General features: G+C 44.6%; 3 protein-coding genes across 7 annotated transcripts; 1 reads left to right on the top strand and 2 right to left on the bottom strand.

Moving 5' to 3' along the window:
- Positions 1-737: 737 nt before the first annotated feature.
- Positions 738-4,149, bottom strand: LOC118237231 (proliferating cell nuclear antigen). The gene is made up of 6 exons (XM_035435733.1): positions 3,737-4,149; positions 2,906-3,003; positions 2,627-2,694; positions 2,313-2,507; positions 1,877-2,000; positions 738-1,458 (listed from the first exon to the last, which is right to left on the bottom strand). The coding sequence occupies exons 1-6, from the start codon at positions 3,955-3,957 to the stop codon at positions 1,382-1,384; spliced, it is 783 nt and encodes a 260-aa protein (XP_035291624.1). The 5' UTR covers positions 3,958-4,149; the 3' UTR covers positions 738-1,381.
- Positions 4,150-5,013: 864 nt separating this feature from the next.
- Positions 5,014-13,766, bottom strand: zgc:152830 (uncharacterized protein LOC767682 homolog). Its single transcript, XM_035379237.1, has 16 exons — positions 13,648-13,766; positions 11,823-11,864; positions 11,592-11,682; positions 11,137-11,285; positions 10,944-11,052; positions 10,577-10,704; positions 10,384-10,483; positions 10,213-10,288; positions 8,870-8,955; positions 8,324-8,428; positions 7,855-7,930; positions 7,449-7,567; positions 6,778-6,861; positions 6,375-6,432; positions 5,948-6,129; positions 5,014-5,369 (listed from the first exon to the last, which is right to left on the bottom strand). The coding sequence occupies exons 1-16, from the start codon at positions 13,659-13,661 to the stop codon at positions 5,235-5,237; spliced, it is 1,554 nt and encodes a 517-aa protein (XP_035235128.1). The 5' UTR covers positions 13,662-13,766; the 3' UTR covers positions 5,014-5,234.
- A 134-nt stretch (positions 13,767-13,900) lies between these two features.
- Positions 13,901-20,083, top strand: fahd2a (fumarylacetoacetate hydrolase domain containing 2A). Of its 5 annotated transcripts, XR_004761202.1 has the most exons (9): positions 14,003-14,251; positions 14,792-15,057; positions 15,347-15,563; positions 16,083-16,142; positions 16,257-16,419; positions 16,691-16,799; positions 17,053-17,140; positions 18,077-18,205; positions 18,444-20,083. XR_004761202.1 is itself a non-coding variant. In XM_035379240.1 (8 exons), exons 2-8 carry the CDS (start codon positions 14,795-14,797, stop codon positions 18,137-18,139), a joined length of 963 nt encoding a protein of 320 aa, XP_035235131.1. In that variant the 5' UTR covers positions 13,901-14,046; the 3' UTR covers positions 18,140-20,083. The 5 variants fall into 5 exon arrangements, 4 of the variants coding, with proteins under 4 accessions (XP_035235131.1, XP_035235132.1, XP_035235130.1 ...); XM_035379240.1 differs by having other exon boundaries at positions 13,901-14,046; positions 14,795-15,057; positions 18,077-20,083; XM_035379241.1 differs by having other exon boundaries at positions 13,914-14,046; positions 18,077-20,083.
- Positions 20,084-20,646: the final 563 nt, after the last annotated feature.

Raw genomic sequence — 20,646 nt, 5'->3', positions numbered from 1 at the left:
TTGCTACCCGGTTTTCCTGTTGATACTAATGCTTTCATTCACTTAGACACTTGCCTTTTCACTTTGGAGTTCTTCTGGTGATTCAAAAGCGTAGCACCTGCCAATCAATGATTCCACTCCCATCCATTTCGCCCACGAAATCCACATTCTAATCACGTGCAGTTTGGGATACTTTTCTTGCACTTTTCCCATCACGACGCAATCCACATTTGCAAGTTTGTCTTCCGAAAGTTTCCTTAACTGCACCTAACGGCAATAAGGCATGTAATTCTGATAACTCACGTGCAGTTGCAATAAACGGCCTTTCATTAGTAACCTCTAGCTGGTTAGCTAACGTTAGCTCTCACTACAGAAATGACAGCTGATTGCTAACCAGATGGCTGATAGCTGTAGATAGCTTAACGCTTATTAAACGTATTCTGTATTGCAGGGACCAATGACCATACGGTACGTCGTGAAGCCACCTGCTTGATGGATTTTTAAAAATTCCATCAAGTCAACACGATTAGACGTTCATGGACCGGATGGGTGAGGTGGACTCTTGGGTTGGAATGTGTGAGGCACCAACCAGACCCCAAAGTGAAATGGCAAATGTCCAATTCAGGCGTGTAGTTTTCTAAATTATACGTGGTCATTTGAATTGTGGCACGAAATGACGCCAATAGCCCTGGCGAATAGTGTGTACAATTTGAAAATCTTCAGAGTCAATGTTCCGTGAATTTAAGACAAGTCACAAGTCACTTTCAAATGGTTTATTACTTTGCATTTCGAGAATACAAAACTGGGTGGCAAAATATTTACAGTTAATATATCTACAAATCCCGGGTAAGTGGTTTAACCCACTGAACAGAAGGGTGGAGGGGGGTGGAGGTGAGAAGTGAGGAAAAAAAGATGGTGGAATAGAAGTTAATTTTGGACAAGCACTACCCATTTCCCAGATGTGGCGACTATTCAGTTATAACCATGCTCCCCTGAACTCCTCAACCCACCAACCATACCAAAGTATCTTATGCGGCCAGCCATTTTAGCAGTAAGCCACGTTCAAGCCCTTGACTGCAGGGTGCACTAAAGACATTTCATTCTACACCACTGCCTCCGCCAATATGGAACAGCTGAACGCAGTCACTTCAGCCACCAGCACTTTCCAAAGACCACACAATTTATGTCCAATTAAATGGAACAAAATGCCAGTTAAAGGCAAGAAATGTTTTTATATTTAAAAAAAAAAAGAAGAATCCAGAAAGAGGTGGCATTCTTAACAGCCAACCCTTCAAACAGTCAAGCTCAAATTTCAAACACCGCCCCCCCTTTCCCAAGGAAGTGCCACACCACACTCCTAATCTCTCCATCTTTTCTTCTCATTCTCCACACCACCCCACGATTATGAGGCTTCTTCATCGATCTTGGGTGCCAGGTAGTATTTGACGTGGCCCATATCGGCTATCTTGTATGCCACCACTGTGAAGAAAACAGAAAGAAAGTGCATTTGAATGCAGGCATAGTACAGTCCTCTCATTCAACAGCAATCAGTCACCACAGCCTAAATCTGTCAAAACTAAATGAATGTAACTTTTTCCTCCAGGTACATTTCAACTTAGTGCATTTGTGAGTGCTACAGGTACAAGTAAGAGATTGTCCTCATTTGGCTTAAACTGAACAGGCAAGACATTCAAAGAATCAAATAAAAATAATATAATTAGAACCCATCTGTTCGCACTTAATTTACTGCATTAAAAGAAGCCAATAAAAGCCAATTTCTCTTGTGAATTCACTGGACTATTAAAGCCAGCATCAAAGCTTAGAGGAACTGATGGCCTGGCCAACACCGTGTTCACTCTGGGGCTAACACAGCACAGCACAGTGCGGTGCTGCTTACCCAGGGGGATGTCTGCAGACATGCTGAGGGTGACCGTCTTGGAGAGGGGCGTGGCCTTGGTGAAGAAATTGAGGTAGTTGAGAGCGAAGATGAGCTGCACAGGCTCGTTCATCTCAATGGTCACCTGGAACAGGAAGAACCCGGAAATTGCCCTCGACTCAAAATCACAAGCAGAAATAGTTTTGGTCTAAATTGAGACCAAGCTGCCATTTTCATGCCTCACTGAACACGCTTCACGTATAATCCAAATAAATACCCTTACTTGAGTCACATGGTTATTAACCCCACAAGCTCAAAATCCACTGTAGTCAACAAAACGTAATCAACGGAAAAGCAAGTATCAACTGATCAAAGCATAACGGATGCCCACTAAATGTACACACTACCCACCGCTCGTCCCCCACCCCAACGGCACTCGAAATCAGGCGGGACTCACTGCGTCGTCCTCCTCGTCCACGTTGCTGGTCTGAGACAGCTTGATGTTGCCGGTGCCCAGCTCCCCGCTGGCGGAGAACATGACCCCGTCCTTGGCGCAGGAGATCATGACGGCGTCGCCGATCTGGGAGAGGTCCCGGCAGATCCGTGCAAACTCCCCCGAGGGCATCTTCACCACACAGCTGTACTCCTGCTCCTGTGGGAGGAGGGGGGGGGGGGGGGGGGGGGGGGGGGGTTAGACGCAGTCACGGGGGGCGCTGCCGAAACGCAGGGCAGGGTAAGGCGACGGGCTCAGGGGTGGGCGGCGCCACTTACCGGGATTCCCAGCTGCTCCACGTCCAGGTCCATCAGCTTCATCTCATAGTCGGACACTTTCTCCTGGTCTGGGGGGGGGGGATCAACACTTATCAAACAGCATCGTAAGCAAATGGGAAAGGACACCAAATCCTTATGAAAGGTAGACAAGACAAAGCACTTATGTGCTGCTGCTCGCTTCACCTGAGCCCTGATTCACATATATAGATCAACCCTAATCACAATTAGTTATACTCTGTAAATAGTGGCAGAGAGAGAGAGGGAGAAGGAAAGACTCACTCTGGGTCTCGAACACAAGAGCCAGTGTGTCTGCATTGTCCTCCGCACGCAAGGTAATGATGTCTTCATTACCTGCACACTTCAACATCTTTGACATGCTGTGGGCAGACAGATCACTTAGTTACAGGGAACAGCAACCAAATTAATCCTCCCTAGTAAACTATTTTATTTGAGTGTTTCCACACGGATTAGATATACGAGCGATGTCACAAAAGTTGATTATAACGTTAGTTTTCATTAACCAACATTACGTGAAATACACACGTACGGCTACAGTAAAATCAACTGTTCAACCTGTTCAACACAGGACCCATGGGATCACACTTTTCCCATTACGTTTTCCATATTAACGAACTCTAAATCACATCTAGCTACATATCAGTTGGAGTTTTAAAAAAAGCAGCAATAGTTTACAGCCAAACGTCACATGAACTCCCGCCAACAAGTGTACATGTATGATTGGCGCCGAAATTACGTCAGAGGCTCAATTCTAATGGCGCGTTTTCGCAGTCTCAAAGAGGGCGTACTTTGTATGAATGGCCGGGCAATCGGTAGGAACAGCGGCATGCATTATCATCAAATTTCATTCGATTAGTATTATATCTAATGTCATATAGCTAGATTATCAAGAAAAACATATCATACACTTTCGCGGGGTTGCAGGCATTTATATTATCAATCAAAATTACCGTAGCAAGCAAACTAACATCAGCTAAATTACACTTTCAAGCCAAGTACTGGAAGAAAAGAAAAAAAAAGCAAAAAGATTGCATGACAAATGCACAAGTTGTCAGCAAACAAAAAAATTAAATCACCAGTCTACCCTCTTACCTATTCAAACTGACACCCAGAGCGAGGTTACGGTCACAGCGGTATGAATCGAATCCATCGCTGCGGAGGGTGAGTTGTACCAGGGAGACGTGAGACGAATCCATGCTCTGCAGCGAAATGCCTGAAGAACTAACGTCCCAACAAGCCTCCGTGATCAGGTCCTTCAGCGCCTCAAGAACCTTCTTAAGAATGGAACCCTGGACCAGCCTTGCCTCGAACATGATTGCACGAAGGGTCTTTTACAAGTGTAATAGAACTATAAGGCACAAGTATTTCGTCTTCACCAATGTACTGTGATGGTGAAAATGACAGATTTTACTGCGAAACGTTTTTGAACAAGGAGCGAACAACTCTGACGCAATCCCTTCCACTACCCGAGAAAGAATAAAATCAAACTGTTCGCGCGCGCTGTGGAGTTATTTTAATCAGCCGGCGTTCATCTTCCGTCATTTCCGTTCAGCCCATGAACTCCTCCCATAATGCCATTTTGGATCCAAGACTTGCATCTGACCATGTGTCTGACCATGACTGAGCGTATATATACAGTACATAGCATATATATCCATCTGATGTTCGTTTTGAGCCAGAATGGTCTTTATTTAATAACGATTCCAGGACTGCCCACCACTCACAGAAAAGGATGAGCAGATTGGGAGTTAGAAATAGCGCCGAAATGTATTCAGGCGGTTTAAGTTCTTGGTCTTAAGCAATCGATTTTCTAATTAGCCTAGCTGCATTATTATAATTATAAAATTGTGGAGCCCCTATAAAAATGTTTCGTTAGTTCTGTTCTGTTTCGGAACACCGAGGCTGAATAATAACGTGCTCGGTTCTCCGAACTGGAGTTAAATTATATACATTCGGCAAATGTAGCTGTCATTTAGGTTATTTCACAGTTTTTTGTGAAATAATAGTACTCGACACAATTAGAACATGCAACCTGTTGGTTTGCAGACCTTTTTTGGTATCACAAGGTGTATGCTGCATTTCTGGCCCGCTTTGATTGAGCATAATGGAATAATAATACTACTGGTACCACATTTGGCTTTACACGTATCAGGCATTATCGGTTACAGCAGGTGAACGGTGTAGTAAACCCGTCATGAACAGAACGATGTAAGTAATGCCGTTTATATAGATCCAAGAATCGTAGCCACGTGACAGCTTGGTATTGTATTGCACATACCGGAAAATGTAAGGACGAGGGTATTTGTTCTCTCAGACAAGATGTGCACAGCCCTATGTCCATAGTTGACAAATAAAAAGCAACACTGATGGCAAATGCTGGAAATCAATTTTATGTTCTCATTTAGAAAAAAAAAGCTTTCATACAGAGGCATTACATGCAAAGCATGACCCTTTACCACAGTTCTGTTTAAGCTGAAAGGAGTACCCAGAAACTAACAGATTAGTAAAAGGATGGATTACATTTTATTTTTATGTTTTTTGTCTTGACAAAAAAACACTTTGTTAGAGGGTGGATGAAAGCAGGAAGCCTTCATGGGCCTGGCAGGATGTAGCGGGACACCATGGCGAGGATGGGGGCGCCAGTGGGCACACCAGGGAAGGGGCCGGAGGAACCAGCGATGTCAATGTGGGAGTAGGGCAGGGGCTCCTCAGAGTCCACACCATGCTGAATGAGAGAGAGGGATAAGAAAGTATAATGTACACAGGAGGACACAAATGTGTGTAACAAACGAGTTACAGATCTGTCGGAGTCCGAGGTGGAATTACTTGTCCAAAGGTTTTCTTCGACAAACCGTGTCAGTGTTACCAGTCAGCTAAAGCCAAAATTTCCTCTAGCCAAGGGCAACATTGTTATTTTTTTAATTTGAGGGTTGCGTCGCCAGAAAGTGTTGTCACGGTAACCTGCTATGAGACCTTTTGCTTTACCGCGCCGTCACCGTGCTTCACTAGCGAACCAGCGGAGCTACGCCCGCTGCATGTGCGATGATTAAAAACATTAAAAAAAAAAGGAGTTTCACGAGAAGTACCACATTGTGTTGTATTATACAGTCAGGTCCAGGCATATAATGTGTTTAATGCATTGCGCAGTGCCATAGGGCTGGATAACTTTGTTCAGGCTTAATTATGGCATTGTACACTTTCTGGAGCGACGCAGGGTTTTGCCGTGTCGGTTCTCGAACAACACCGTTTTGCCGTGTTGGTGCTGAAATAACGCGGAGATTCGCCGTGTCGGTGTTGGGGTACCTTGTCCAGCCCAGAAGACATGATGAGGAAGGCAGCGGGGGTCTGGTGTCCGCGCGGAGTCGCGCTGGACGGCAGGTTGTTGCACTGCAGGATCTCCTCGTACTCGGATTTGCCGCGGTGGAAATCGTAGTCCTCCCGACGAATCGTGGACACCTCGAACACATCACCCAGCTCCTCCCCCGCTGAATAAAAAAAACGAAGAATTCTCTTAGTGGGGTTCCTGCCATTAACACACACTTAGAGTCATAATTTTGCACAAATACTTAATTCTTTTCACAGTACCATGCAGAGTTAGTATTCACGCTGCTAAAAACATAGAGGCGCATTCGTGTCCCAAGCCCAACAGATAAACCAATATCCCTGCAAAGGAACCCCCTCAATGGAGAGCGCCACTTTCACAGATTCTGCCCAGAACGTCTCCACTCACCCTTCTGCCACTGGAGGGCGTTGTCCTCCTGGTGAGCAGGTCCATTATCCAGGATGATCTGAGAGAGACAGGGGAGTGTGAGAGGAAGCTCGGGCCTACTATCATCATATATCATATTCATGTATTTTGCTTTGTGTGTGTTTGTTTGTTTGTATATTGTTCTATGTGGACCCCAGGAAGAGTAGCTATTACCATTTGTAACAGATAATGGGGATCCTAATAAACTAAACTAAACTAAATCAATGTTGTTCACTGCCACTAATATGTAAACCTTTCAGAATGACTACTATAAATACTAGTTACTGCATATTGTATGAATTAGGGTTCCATATCAACATGGCATTATTGATGATTGTTTCTCAGGAGTGTTTGCTTGTCTGTTCGTATGCGTGTTGTTGCTCACGGAGTAGCTGGGGCCCATGGCTCGGACGGCATGTCCAGTCAGCGTGGCGATGGTGAACAGGTGCGGAGACACCTCATTCTCTGCCTGAAACACACACACACACACACACACACACACACACGTCAGCACCAGCAGTGTGTCTCTGTACACCAAACACCCCACAAACATCATTTGGCTTCACTCCTCTATCTGGAGCAGAGGATGGAGTGAGTGCCGCAGAGCCCAGGAGGGAGGGATAGTTGAGAAAAGGAACAGACGAGCAGAAAAGGAGAAAAGAAAAAATGCCATGAAATTGAAAGTCACTAACTGAACTGAATACATTACAATTGGGAATAAAGAGCACCCATGGTGCTGCTGAATAGTGTCATCCAGTAAGCGCTGGCTCTAGATATATAAATATATTAATAACATTTTTTAAAAACCAAAAAATGGATGGTTTTCACCACTTGTTCTCGCACTTGCCTCTGCAATTGACTCGGGTTTTGTCTGTGACCCAGTCGATATTCTAGGTCTAGCACTGCTCTTCCAGCCTCGTTGTATTCACTCGATGAGAGCGCCCGCCAAAAAGCATCGCGGTCTAACGTCCCATTCATTGCGCTCCAGCCGATTCGGTGACAGACGGAGCGTAAGGGTAAGTGTGGGTGAGAGAGAGAGAGTGAGCTGGCGCACACCTTCTCCTTCATCTCGCACAGCAGGTCGGTCATCACCATACGCCCCTCCGCATCCGTGTTCCCCACTCGCACCCGGCGCCCGGCCCGTGACACCACCAGCTCGTCCGCCACGTAGCAGTCTGAGAGAGAGAGATTACACAGAGCGCTTTAACCCACAATGCAACCCTCATACACCGGGGAAATATCAGGAAGTGCTTCTGTTAAGGTGAGATATCAATGTGTGGAACTGCTCTCCATATAGCAGAGCCAGTGACTCGTGGGGTGTTCAGGTCTAGGGTTGACACAGTGCTGGACACTAGTCTCTTGGTAAATGACAAGATGTGCAGATTGACGTTTCTGTATTATTTTATGATGCATTATGTTCTTCTGAATGGACGTAACAGAATGCATTAGCGATGCCACTGACCTGACCCAACGCTGTTCCGCACCATCGCCATGGTACCTATGACCTTGAGGTGCTTGGGCTGCAGTTCAGCCAGGACCTGTACATCAGCAGCAAAGGCACATTTCATAAACAGCATATTTTAATCTAACAAAGTGTGTGCATGTGTGCGTGTGTTCACGTGCGTGTGTATGAACTTTAACACCGCAGATTTTAAAATGCTGTAATGAAAATGCAGCCATTTGAATGTCACTTACCAACTGACACAGAAATGTACATGTAAATGTACTCTACAGGTACAGCAATACCCTTTTACACCAAACAGTGCAGTAGACCCAATGGGACAATCTTAAACACTCCTGTCCTGGTGCACAAAGTCTGAGTATGAGGTACACACCGTAGCTGCGCACAGTCAACGCGATACAGTATGGCTTGCATGAAACACTGCTAGTGAAAGAAAGAGGAAGAGGAGCGAGGAAGAGCTGGCGGGTACCTGGAAGAAGCCCGCCACGGCCGCGGCGCCGCACTTGTCCCTGTGCATGCCGGCCATGACGCCCCCGGCCTTGATGTCGGCTCCGCCAGTGTCGTAGGTGATGCCCTGAGAACGGAGGGAGCGGCGCTGGCGTGAGGCACGGGTTGCCAGGGCCGTTTAGACACCCATAGCCAGACTGACATCATCTGTCAGCCAAAGGCAAAAACCGCAGCCAAAATAAAAGGGAATGCCCCAGATGATATTTACTCCGTAAAAAGCCATTATAGAACACAGCCAATTGGCTCCATGCGACAAACTAGTCACTGAGGAAACACAAACATGGCTACTTCTACTTGGGAGAGAGTCAATCTCGCCACTTTCGGCCAAAGTGTTTGCTTTTATTAAGTTGCCGTGATTTTAGGACGAGAGCCAGAATTGGCGGCTCAATCCCATAAATCAGTGTGAAATCGGTGACCAATCAATTTGGCTGGCAGGCTCGGATTCTTCGGTTTTGGGAATTACCCGGCATGACAGCCTCCAAGCCTATCTGTCGTCCATCTCGCTTACCTTGCCCACCAGCATCAGCGTGCGCTTAATGGGTCCCTCCCCAGAGTACACCAGATTGATCACCCTACCCTGGTGACGAGGCACAACTGGAAGACAAAAAAAAGAAAAGAAAAAGAAAATGTTCATACCTGGTGACCCCATCTCCCTCTCAACCCCACCAACTCCTGCCCCCCTGCCCTGATGTGTTGTTTTAATACTTCTTTTTGCATTCGCAAATGGTTGAGAAATATCATTAAAAGATTCTTGCAACAACAAAAAAAAAAACAAACAAACATCCGTGTCAAAATTGGCTTGCTTTCCCCCTTGGCTAAACGGCAGGTTCAGTGGGTGGGGTTAACTGGGTGTTACGTAACAAAAACCTTAAATCCTACGTCCTTCTCCTAAAAAAAATGAAGAGACTTACAAGAAACGGGTTTTATTTCTGGAGCCCACGGGCACTGCAATATTTCAATGATCTGTACAATTAGAATTTGCAGTGCTCATTTTCGCCCAAACTTGTCGCAGAACGTGGCGGATCGGTAAGTAGGTCTACCGTTAGCTAGCGCCGATTAAATAGCTTTCAGGCTTGGACATGTGGAATCAAAGACTTTCTTCATTCAGGTGTAATGTCTGGAGTTTGACACCGCTAGAGTCTAATGTTAGCGTACAGTAGCTCAGAGTTACCACGTTCTTACGCATTGAACGATCCTCAGGTTTGACTATACGATGGTAAAGCCTAGTTTATGGTGCTTTTATTTTTTCAGGTTGTGTCAGGTTAATGCATTGGATAATGTGGTCTAACCAGCTCTAACGTAACTAGCGATGAGGAATATTTTACATATCGTCTTACAGATATGAATGTTAACGAGCGCAAGATACACACCCACCCTGTCCTTGCCTGCTGAAAGGGTCACAATAATCCTAAAGTGTTTATTACAATTTAATGGTTATCATATGGTTCAAAAAATTAAACAAATATTAAGACAATTGTCACTTCTAGGGAATATAACCACCATTTGAATCCTAATCCTAAACCTTTAAGTCTCTGCAATATCAGCAGGTTCATAAACCGATGTATGAATCAATAGGCCAGTCCAGGGGTGCCAACCCTCTTTCTGGAGATCTACATTCCTGCAGGTTTTCATTGCAACCCTAATTTAGCACACCTGATTCTACCAGATAGCAGCTCAATGGCATCTCTAACAGCTCAATGGCATCTCTAACCGTTGCACATCATTCAAACCCTAAAAAAAAAAAAAAAGTGTGCTTCGTTAGGGTTGAGGCGAAAACGCAGGGGAACGTAGACCTGCCAGGGCAGGCGTGGGCAGCCCCGAGGGGGAGGAACGCGGACCCCGCCCGCATACCGTTGGCACAGCGGTTGACGGCGGCCAGACAGGGGTACTCCTTCTCCAGGGTCTTGAGGTCACTCATTACGCTGACCTGAGAGAGGGAGGCGAGCGTGAGAGGCGCCGTCGTCAAGGTCACCGTCAACCCAGGCGGGAAGACCGCGCGGGGGCGGGGGCTCCGGTTCGTACCTGCACGGGGCTCCCCTCGAAGACGGCCTGCACGTATTCGGCCACGCGGGGCGCGGCCATGCGCTCGGGGTCAGACCCACCGATGTCCCGGCACACCAGCCTGCGGAGAGGGAGGGCGGGGAGAGACGCCCCGATCAGGAGACGTTCGCACGGCGTCGCCGTCAGGAGGGACCGGCTCGGCGGACGCACTCACCTGCCAGCCTCAAGCGCATTGGCCAGATGGACAAGCTTCTCCCCCTCTTCATCCTTCTTCGCCCACAGGCCCAACACTGCCACCTTGTGCGGGGATGGCTTCAGCGCAGCTTCGCGAACCTCAAGAGGCTGAAATGGAAAGAAGAAAATTCTACAAAACTCTTCTCCTTTCTAACTAAAACAAGCGCTTTCTTTTTTGTCATGACCTCCCGAATTGTTTTTGTCCCAGGTCTCGAAGTTTGGTCAAGACATTAATTAATTTCAGGAACCACTGAGGTTCCCGTTATTTCCGAGAACAGATGGTTCCAGAACCTTTCAGTGCAACGGAAAAAGGCCATAAGAGAACAGGAGGAGCCTGGTCCTCTCACCATGTACAGTGCATGCAGCGCACCGAGAGCAGCCACCAGGGGTCCGTTTTCATAGCTGCGGTGAGGGGGACACACCAGCAGAGGGCGCTGCATACCAGCTTTCAATGCCCTAGAAAGAGAATTTTTAAATGTAAAACTGAACCGCATAGGCAGAACAACACAGGCAGAAAGAACACAGTGCGACACGACAGACCTTCTGATCCCGTTGCCAGCAGCGTCGCTGAACCTCCTGACATCATCATAGTCCCGATTGACAGGCCCGGTGGAGGCGTAGACCAATCGGTTTCCCGGGAGGCCTGGCGCCTTCACCAGCACCACCTCCTCATTGAAAGCACTGTCCACCTGTCACAGAGAAGAACAGGTTGAAGGGTGGGCAGAAAAAGACAAACTTAACACAGGACAAGCATGTGAACTCACATATACACAGTATATCGTCCTAATGTTGTAGCTTGTATTTCCCACCTAGTTTGACTTAGCAAAGGCTAGGTCAGAATAATGCTTACTGCATGAACTGGACTGTGTTCTTGGCTATGAATAACTGTACGAAATGAGTATTGTACCTTATTGAACATGTGTTTTGTAGTTCTTCCAATGACCTTGATAATGCTATTTGTAATGTATATGCGCATGTGAGCGAGTATTACTCACAGAGCTGTAGTCCTGCAGTGGTGCCTGAAGACATTCCAGCTCACTGGGCAGCTTCTCAAAACCCGGGGCCACCAGAACTATGCCATCGAAGCTGAGAGAATCACACAGACTGTTACTCAGCGGAGTGTTGAGTAGGACGGAAAAGCAAAAGAAAGCAGGACGGACTGTCCACACCAGTTCAAACAGACAAAATTCTGGAAAGACATTAAAATCCAGTCCCCAAATACTCACTTCTCATCGTTGCAGCTGGTGGTGTGCACAATCGGCTGGACACTGGGGAGAGGGGAAGGGAGTCATGACAGGGTTTTTAAACCGGCACACTGAACTGAACTGAACATGGTTTTACACATTTAGACAATTCACACAGAAATGGCAGACCATCCACTGCAGATTAAAATCCAGGACCACATTCTCCGATGCTGTGTTCAGTCCTGCAGAACTTCCCATTACAAAATTTAACTGCTTAACATGCATACGTATGCATTGCTCTTTCTGGTAAAAAGTTATTTAATAGTCTTTCTTAACCAATAAATCAAGTAGACATACATATTACATTTGTGCAACATTATCTCCCATCTGAAACATGAGATTCATAATTTTCAACACTAGATCTTAATTCCTCGATCAGTGGATTGGACATGATAGCATGTTTTAAACCTGTTCGGAAATGGGTACCTACAGCAGGTATGAACACGTTAATCTAATTCCACTTGTACATTTTCCTGTGAGATAACTCAGATTGGTCTACCCTCCTGGGCATGTACAAAAAACGTGGAAATTCAGCTCATTTTATCATTAGCTGTACACTGAGAACATTGACCTAAGGGATATCATGCCCTCCAGCACTGATGGAATCATTTCGCAGATCTCCGACATGTTCTGTCATTAACTCAGGGGTGCCCAATCCTGTTCCTGGAGATAAACCATCCTGTAGGTTTTCACACCAACGTGAAGAAAGCACACCTCATTCTAGAGCTAGAGATCTTGTCAAGCTGCCAATTTGTAGAATCAGGTGTGCCAAATTAGGGTTGAAAGGAAAACCTTGGGCAGCCCTGAATTAACTATAAAACTGAAGCAGGCAACATTACCGTTATTCTGGTCAATTTTACAAGCACGCTGGGGAAATAAGTCACCCATAAAAGTCAATGGTCAAATGTGAATCTATCCTTCTCTCAGTTCCTCTGGGATTGAGAAATGTCTGCTGTTTCTCCACAACACTGTAAACCTAACGCCTGAAACTGGTGAACATTTTCTATAAATTGCTCATTGATGAGATAATTCATAGGACCCATGGTAAAATTGTCTTGCTTTTAAGTAGTGGTCTCCCCATGCTGACTACTGCCTTATGGCAGGGTGTGGAAACAAATTCTGTATAAAAACAAAACACATGTATTAACGATAGTATTACACAAAACTATAAATGAACAAGTTCTAAGTATTTTCGCTCGTACGCAGTAAAATGTTCATTGTTAATGCATCTCTAACACAGTACATGTGTCCAATAGGAACCATATGTACTAAGACCCGTATGTACCGAGAGTTGATTTACCACCTAATTTCTATGTATTATGTAATCGCTGGTGGTATTATTAGGATGGGTCGTCGTGACTTGGAACGAAGTGTTTTTTTGTTTTTGCTTTTTTAGTTTCGCTTCCACGTACCCATTTTCCGTTCCAAAAAAACGACGAAAAAACTCACATTAGCCAACCACAATCTGTACTTGTTTCTGCAATTATATAGGTTGTGAATAGAGACGAAAACATAGAAAAAGTAAATATTATAAAACATAAATGAATATAAAGAGGTCACTGGATTTTCTTTGAATGCAAGTCGCCCCTAATTCGTTTAATCTACGTTTTGAATTGTATGCATCATCAGGAAATGAATAAACTACTTTATGAAATTTTTCAGCATCCAGTTAGCTGGCATGCTAGGAAGAATTCCCTTCTAAATAAAATTAATCTCAAGTCGTTGGATGAGTCAAGAAACCCATTGATAATGGTTTACATGTGCCCATTTATAGCATAACAATGCCAATTGGTTGTCGACTTCTTACCTTACTAGTTCCATCTCTACCCGTCTTCCAAGCACTCTTCCAAGAGTCGCCGCTTTTCTGCAAGAAGTAAGTCAGCTGACAGCCTATTATAACCCTGGCTCCGAGCGTTTGTTCACATGACCCGGCTGCGATGCTTCTGGGGAATTGAAGTTTATTTCTTAGAAGAATAATGAGATATTGCCTATTATATTTTAACCAAGGCTCAAATGGCTCGGCAAACGATTTTGCTTTCATTTTTAAAAATGTATAAATGATACTCCGTTACTCAACACATTGCACCGATGAAGATAATCACAAAAAAAAAAATTAATCTACGAGGACATCAGAAGGACTACAAATGTCAAACCAGGAAGTACGACTTCTTGCAAGGTGATCGGGTGTCATAATCGTTAGTTCAAGGTACACTCAAACCGGAGATTTCGCTGAGCATACTATTTTGCATGACTATGAAATGCTATATAGCGGAACTACTTAATTTCTACACCAGCTAATTTAGCATTTGTAATAATTGCTAATGAATATTCTGAGGAATGGTACAAGTACATTTCATGGCCAGCTAACGTTCTTTTAAGATCGCTTGTATTATGCGAAGCTACACAAACAGGTAGGATATAACTGCGCTTGTCTTAAAATGACACAAGTAACTATCCAGTTTATTCAATAATTTAGCTAGGAGTCTTATGTCTCGTTGTCGTGATACAGTAGAGATGTCTGATAATTGTAGCTTGGCTGAGCTTGATTTACGGGGTTGAAACAACGTGGTGGTTTTACTACGCGCGAGCATCTGCCCCTTAGATAAGTTGCCAGCGTGAAAGTCCAGTTATCGGCTCGCGATTATTTTATCTCTCGTTATCAGCCAACTCTTATTGTGCTTTATTAGGATCCTGTTGCCTATTTTATTACTATTAATGTTCGTATTCATTGTGTACGCACACTGAATAAAAAGTAATTAATTTGATGTTTATGATCTGTGGAAGGATGTCTTAAAATGCTAGTTTTTGATCACTTGAATTGGAAGCTGGTTGTTTAAAAGTTTTATTTGGGCTCTGTAAATGTTCATCCATTTGTCGCCTACTAGATTCATGTAGTCTGTGCTTTACTCGTCGATGCATTTTTTGCATAATCTCTCCAATCTCTTATTCAGTAGATGAGACTACCAATCCGCTCCTTGGTGAGCTCCTGGAGACTTGGTAAAAGCTCGCCTGCAGATATTGTGAGACGGGGCCTGAGTGGCGGAACCATGCGGTTAGTCCAGTTCTGTCGTCATAGCGAAGAAGGGACGGTAAGAGTTGGAGTACAGCTCGATGCGGGACAGGGTGTTGTTGACCTAAGAGGCTTTGACTCCTCGCTGCCCAACACCATGAGGGAATTCCTTCAGACGGGGGATAGGGGCATGGAACAGGCACGCAGGTATTTCATCTGTCTTCACATAGATGGCACACTGACTCTGAAATGCCGTTAAGATTGTCAGATTGACACACGCTGACATTCATTAACTCAGACTTGGCTAGATTCACTTCCACACACAGGAGCTGATAAAGCCAAAGAAATAACCTACTCTCCAAAAAAAAAGATTTTTTCAATGCTATGTTTAACTGTTACCAGTTAGGCAATATGAGTTGACACAGGAACACCGTGATAAATGGAGAAAAGCAGTTTCCCCCACGTAGATGTTCAACGTGTGATTGTCCTTTCTCAGAGCACTGTCCAGTGGTCAATGTGTGGTCTCCCTGTCTGAGTTGAGGCTGCTGCCGCCGGTGACAGCCCCGGAAAAGGTGGTGTGCGTGGGCATGAACTACCGCGACCACTGCCTCGAGCAGAACGCCCCCATCCCCAAAGAGCCAATCATCTTCAGCAAGTTCCCCAGCGCCGTCACCGGTCCATATGATGACATTACGCTGCCCGAGGAGAGCAAGGTGTTCTGGGATAGGTCCAGTTTTGCTGAAGGCCTCACAGTCTGCATAGTTTACTATTTTTTACACACTGTTCAGTGTCACTTTTATATCAACTACCAACTATAATAATTTACACCCTTTGTTCTATTAACCCTCCTGTTATGTTGCGGGTCAAATTGACCCTTTTTAAAGTTTGAAAATCTAGGAAAAATACTTAAAATTATTTTTTCAGTATGAAACTTCTTCTACTGGCCTTAATTAGTGTAATCAACATTTTAAATGAAAATGGTTCATTTCATGTATTTGCAAACCCCCCCTGTATGGGGATTGACCCGGGAACATTTTTGCTGTACCTAAAAAATGAACAGAACAGGAGGGTTAACCAAATGTATGCTGTAGAGGCCTGTAAACTGGTACACAATTAGCAAGTGCTTTAAAGTCCCCTACCCTTTCCCCTACATTTGTGCATGCACCCTGTTCTACAAAGACAATGCAAAAATGGGAAAGGAATGACAGTCGTTTCTGTCCTTCTGATTAAAGGAGGTTGACTGGGAGGTGGAGTTGGCGTTCGTAATCGGTCGGAAAGGAAAGCACATCAAGGTGAGTGCATGCCAGGCTTAGTACTGCTGATTCTGTACTGATGTGGTGTGCTTGTCATAATCTTTCTGAGCTACCAACAGTCCTAAGCCATATCTCTTGGTACGCTCATCCCAGGAGAAAGAGGCTCTCTCCTATGTGGCGGGATTCACAGTAGCCAATGACGTCAGCGCACGCGACTGGCAGATGCATCGTAATGGGAAGCAGTGGCTGCTGGGAAAAACATTTGACAGCTTCTGCCCATTAGGCCCCGCCCTAGTCACTACTGCTGCTCTTAAGGGTAAGAGGTGGGGGCGGGGGATAGCGATTGTGACTGTGATTGCAGACTAGGGGGGTAACATTTTCAAATTCCACTCAAAAGGGCACTTTTGGACTGGCAGGGCAAAGTGGCAGGGGCTTGAGCTACAGTTGGGCCCCACCTCCAGATGTTCCTGTGTACAGGGACAGGAGAGGCCGAGGGGAGAGGGGGGGCATTAGTGCAGCAAACAGGAGAGTCTAAGGTGCAGGCAAAGGGAATCTGAGTGTGGGCATCGTTTCCCATTCATTTCCAGATCCGCACAACCTGGCGATCCGTTGCCGTGTCAATGGAGACACAGTCCAGGACAGCAACACTAATCAGATGATCTTCAAGACAGAGCAGCTTGTGGCTTGGGTCTCACAGTGAGTGCCAGATGCGCCAGAGCGTCCCTGTTGTGTGACGCGTTTCTCAGACTTTGTCCACCTGATGATAAAAATGGTCGGTTCTGTCAGCCACAGTCTACAGGTTGGTGCTACGCTGATCTGTGACGTTTTGCAAAGAAACACTGTGTTACATTACATACTGGTGCAGCTACTTGACTGGGGCTGTGTGTCTGCATATCGGAGGTTGCCATGGGGTTTTTGACACTGCACTTTTTCCTGTGTGGTGCTGCAGGTTTGTGACGCTGTGTCCGGGCGACGTCTTCCTAACGGGGACTCCTCCCGGGGTGGGCGTGTTCCGGAACCCTCCGGTCTTCCTCAAGGTGATCACGAGCGCAGCGCACACACCCCGGCTCCCTCTCTCAGAGAAAAAGCCTCTCGCACGCCCGCTTGCTGCCAGCAACGTCAGTGAACGCTGCTGCGTATTTGCACTCTAAGCCTCGCACCACGGAGAGCTCAGTCGCCAAATTAAATCTGCGATTAGGCAAATGACTCGTGTAATTACTTCTCATTAATGTATATCCATCTTTGGGATGTGTACAGATGTATGTATACTCAGTCTCCCGCAGGATAAAGGCTTCAGCTTACCAAATGGATAATCTATATATGGAAAATGTTAATGCTACTTAAAATGGAGCCAATTAATTCTACGGTAATTCACTAAATGCATTTCGTTGAACTTATAGTGTGTCTTTAAAGAGATCCTCAGCCGGAAAAATGAGCTAAAAATGCAGATAATGAATAAAATAAAATTCTCATTTGGTTCTTGTTTCAAAGTGACTTTTAAAAAAAAGAAAGATTAAAAAAAAAAAAAACATTTTAAATGTGGGGGCCTTTGTTTATAAACACAACTGAGCAATGCGCTTTCCAACTGCAAGCTCCTTTTTTTGAACGGGCAGTTGACTGTTCTTGCTATCCAGGAATCTGGGTTTTTAGTCATTGTTTTGATTTAAACCAAGGCATTTCGGGTGAATACACCAGCGCAAACCACCAGCGCAAACCAGCAACCTTGAAAACCACACCATTGGATGCAGTGAAGTGTCAATGCCCTTTCAAACAAAAACTTTTGAGCCGGAGAGCCAACAAGCCCACAGCACACTTGCCTTACTGTGTTTGTAAAAAATAAGCAACAAAAAAGTAAGCAATTTCGAAATAAACGACATGAGACATTTATCATTTTCTGTATTTTGTTGGGGGTTTGAAGATGATAAAATGTATTTTTTCTCTCCCTAAACAAAGAATGTTGTGCTTTTTTTCAGAAAGGTGATGTGGTGGAGTGCGAAATCGATGAGATTGGACTCATTCGTAACACAGTAATCTGACTGGCAGAAACACAACTGTTCCCTCTCTGTCCTTTCAACATTTCCTGCAAAACTGGGGTCATTATGGTGAGGGTTTTTTTTTTTTGTTGCTAGGTTTTGTTTATTTTATAACACGGTCATACCACTTAAAATGCATTTAATATAAATTTCAGCAGTGCAGAGGCAAGCTTCTTCTGCTACAACAAAACCAGCCCACAAGAGTTTGTACTGAATTCTAAATGTCTCGGGGTGAATTTGTATGTAAATCCAACTGTCTCATTGAGCGGCTGGGGTAATTGTTTTTATTTCTTTCACGCTGCGGCAGGGATTATTTTTCCAAACCTTCTCCTTCGACTGCATCGTCAGCACATTCGCTCACTTATCAAGTTGTGTAGGGCTGACAGCCACCTCAACCTGAAGGACCACATGAGAGGCGGTGTAGTGCGCCAAGACGCTTGAGTGCAGAGTGCAGCCACGGGTTAATGATTCACAGGGGAGGATTACAGCCGCGCCATTCACGGAGGGCTTGCGCGTTACAGACAGCAGACAGCTGTCCCCTGAACACAGCGCCGTGTGTTTCAAATGCATCGCCTGCCGCAGTCACTCTAATTTCCAACTTGTTCAAATCTACAGTAATTTTTTTAAATGGCTGATTCCTGGTGGAGTGGCATGTTTTTAGTCATAAAGCGAGCAGACATGCTCCAGCAATTATAATTATAATGCTCACCCATCAGCCACTCTGACGCAGCTGACACCTCTATCCTGCCATTAGCTTCTAATGCCCATTAGCGATGAACAGGACAGCACACAGCAACCCTTCATTACTTGTCAGCGCTTCCTAACTGCACGTCTCTTTCAGTGACACCTATGCATTTCTCCAGCTCCCCGATGCTTCTATTTCTTCGACTTAATTGATACCTTGAATTAACTTGACCGTGTTTCCACCAGTGACCTGGCTTTCCCCCACTATTCTTCAGTTTTTTTGTTTTAACATGTTTTTGAACTTTTCAGCTTTATTGGATAGAACAGTGTAGAGAGACAGGAAGAACAGGGAAGAGAGAGGGAGAGACGTGCGACAAAGGTCACGCGGTCGGACTCGAGCCGCCGACGTCGCGGCTCGTAACGAGCATGTGGACAGTGCTGTACAGGCTACGCCACGAGACACCCCCAGTTTTTTAAACTTTGTCGGGTTTAAATCTCTTGGTTATTTTATCACGCCTTTTTAAAAGGATCCCTGGAGACGGAACAAACAAAAATGTTGAGAATGGTGCATTAACAACGTCTTAAATGTGGTTATCATTTTGAAATTACTTGCTTTTGTGTTAGATGCATTTAAAAAGGCTTCAGTCTGTTTGGCTTTGAAATCTCCCCTTTTCAGGGGCCGCTTATCCTAGAGTGATATGTAATCAGTTTTCAATCAGGAACCAAATTTCTCTTCATTTTAGTTCATGCTTTTTACAGTGGAAGCTGCCTTAATGCATTTCCTAATGCAATCATTATAGATTTAAAGATGACATAAGATGTTGAACACAAAATTAACATAATGGTGCAAGTCTTTGTCTATATTTTGCCCTTGAACAATAATGGCTCTGAAATGACTCTCTTATAAGTAATCCAAGACTAACTCACACTAACAATAAGGTCTTATTTCTTTTATTTGAAAATAAAGCAGAAAAATAAAAAATAAAAAGACTGTTCATAGCAGCTTGGAGATTCTATGAAATAAAACCCATTTAAATGCAGAGTATCTTCCAGAAAGAGCTGGGGGCAGTTGAAGAATACTTTGAAGTAGCAAGTCAGTTAACAGGGCACAGCTGCCTTGGTTCAAGAAATGTAAGCTTGCTAAGGAATGTTACCTTTTGAGTTTTTTTTTGTGTGTGCGCGCCTTTTACACATTGTACCACTAGGTGGCAGAAGTACTTTGAAATGTGCCAATAAAATGAATAAAGAGGGCTGGGTTGTCCAGAGCTTTGAATGTCCAGTTTTGTGACGAAATCTGAAATGATAATCGATGGAAGGTTTCCTGCATACTAGAATTTAGGAGTTCTTGGTTTGGACTGTTTTCCCAATGTACACTCTCTACAGTACTCCCATTAGTGAACTAAAATATGACCCTGTGACCCATAAAGGAAGTGCAGCTTTCAACCACAGAACTAAACTTTGTACACAAGTGTGGACAATAGCAGTAAGATAATACTCATTCTGGTATAGGGCTTCTAAAAGTGGTGCTGTATTTAAGAGTAATCATACTATTCATTTATCTATTTAATTATGCCCACAGCAGCCTTTATGCAGTTCTGTAGCCCAAATGACATAATTATGTTTGAAATGCAGTTAGGCGAGCCAAAAATGAATCGTAATATAAAACAGTACAGCGTGCATATAAAAACAGTGTAATTTAAAGGCAATTAAAGTGGCTTTTAAATGTTCGTTGGGTATGGCATCCCGGAAGCAACTCATTCCATTTATCCTGTAATATAGCCTACAGTTAAATCAGAATGGTTGGAATCTGCAGACCTGTGGGGAAT

Source organism: Anguilla anguilla, chromosome 10, assembly GCF_013347855.1.
Source record: "Anguilla anguilla isolate fAngAng1 chromosome 10, fAngAng1.pri, whole genome shotgun sequence".
NCBI lineage: Eukaryota > Metazoa > Chordata > Actinopteri > Anguilliformes > Anguillidae > Anguilla > Anguilla anguilla.
Note: the sequence above shows the minus strand (reverse complement) of the source record. Positions and strands in the feature narration are given on the sequence as shown.